Source organism: Penaeus monodon, chromosome 24 (genome assembly GCF_015228065.2).
Source record: "Penaeus monodon isolate SGIC_2016 chromosome 24, NSTDA_Pmon_1, whole genome shotgun sequence".
Classification (NCBI taxonomy): domain Eukaryota; kingdom Metazoa; phylum Arthropoda; class Malacostraca; order Decapoda; family Penaeidae; genus Penaeus; species Penaeus monodon.
The window spans coordinates 10,160,682-10,161,259 of record NC_051409.1 but is presented as its reverse complement, the minus strand read 5'-3'; the positions used below and the strand labels follow the sequence as shown (position 1 = coordinate 10,161,259).

Genomic DNA, 578 nt, shown 5'->3' with positions numbered 1-578 from the left:
GAGAGAGAAATATTGTTTCAGTTCCATGGGAGTAGTATGTTTGGCTAATAGATAATCCAGCTGTATAAATAGATATTACAGTTTCTCAAAGAAATTGTCTTTCATGTTTTTTCTTTTTTTAATAGGTATGAAAATCAAGCAGTGATTCTTCTAAACTTTCATTCTCATCAATCCATTTCTGCACCATAGTAAAACAAGCTGTAGAACACAGAAATCCATGCACTGTCTTAAAGATGAAATATATTAAACCAAAACATAAACCAAAGTTCATGTACTAACACTGATCTGACCTTAATATCTGTTCCAAGCTCTTTCAGGACCTTTCTTTAGTTATGCTCATACTCTCTCTGTTTTATCCTTAGGAGCCTGTTGAGAAATGGCCCATATGCGACTGCCTCATCAGCTTCCACTCAAAGGGCTTCCCATTAGAGAAGGCACAGGCATATACAGATCTGCGAAAGCCCTATGTCATCAATAACCTCGATATGCAGTATGACCTTCAGGTGGGTTAGAGGAAGTGCAGTCAACAGAAGGCTGAGAGGAATGAATGGGGGGATATACATTATGGTACTGATAGA

At 37.7% G+C, this 578-nt stretch overlaps 1 protein-coding gene across 1 annotated transcript in view; it reads left to right on the top strand.

Moving 5' to 3' along the window:
* Positions 1-578, top strand: part of LOC119588555 (inositol hexakisphosphate and diphosphoinositol-pentakisphosphate kinase-like) — a 23,388-nt gene that overhangs the window by 13,533 nt on the left and 9,277 nt on the right. Inside the window, exon 3 of the mRNA XM_037937195.1 lies at positions 361-503. Within this exon, the coding sequence (XP_037793123.1) occupies positions 361-503 (143 nt within the window). The remainder of the gene's footprint in view (positions 1-360; positions 504-578) is intronic.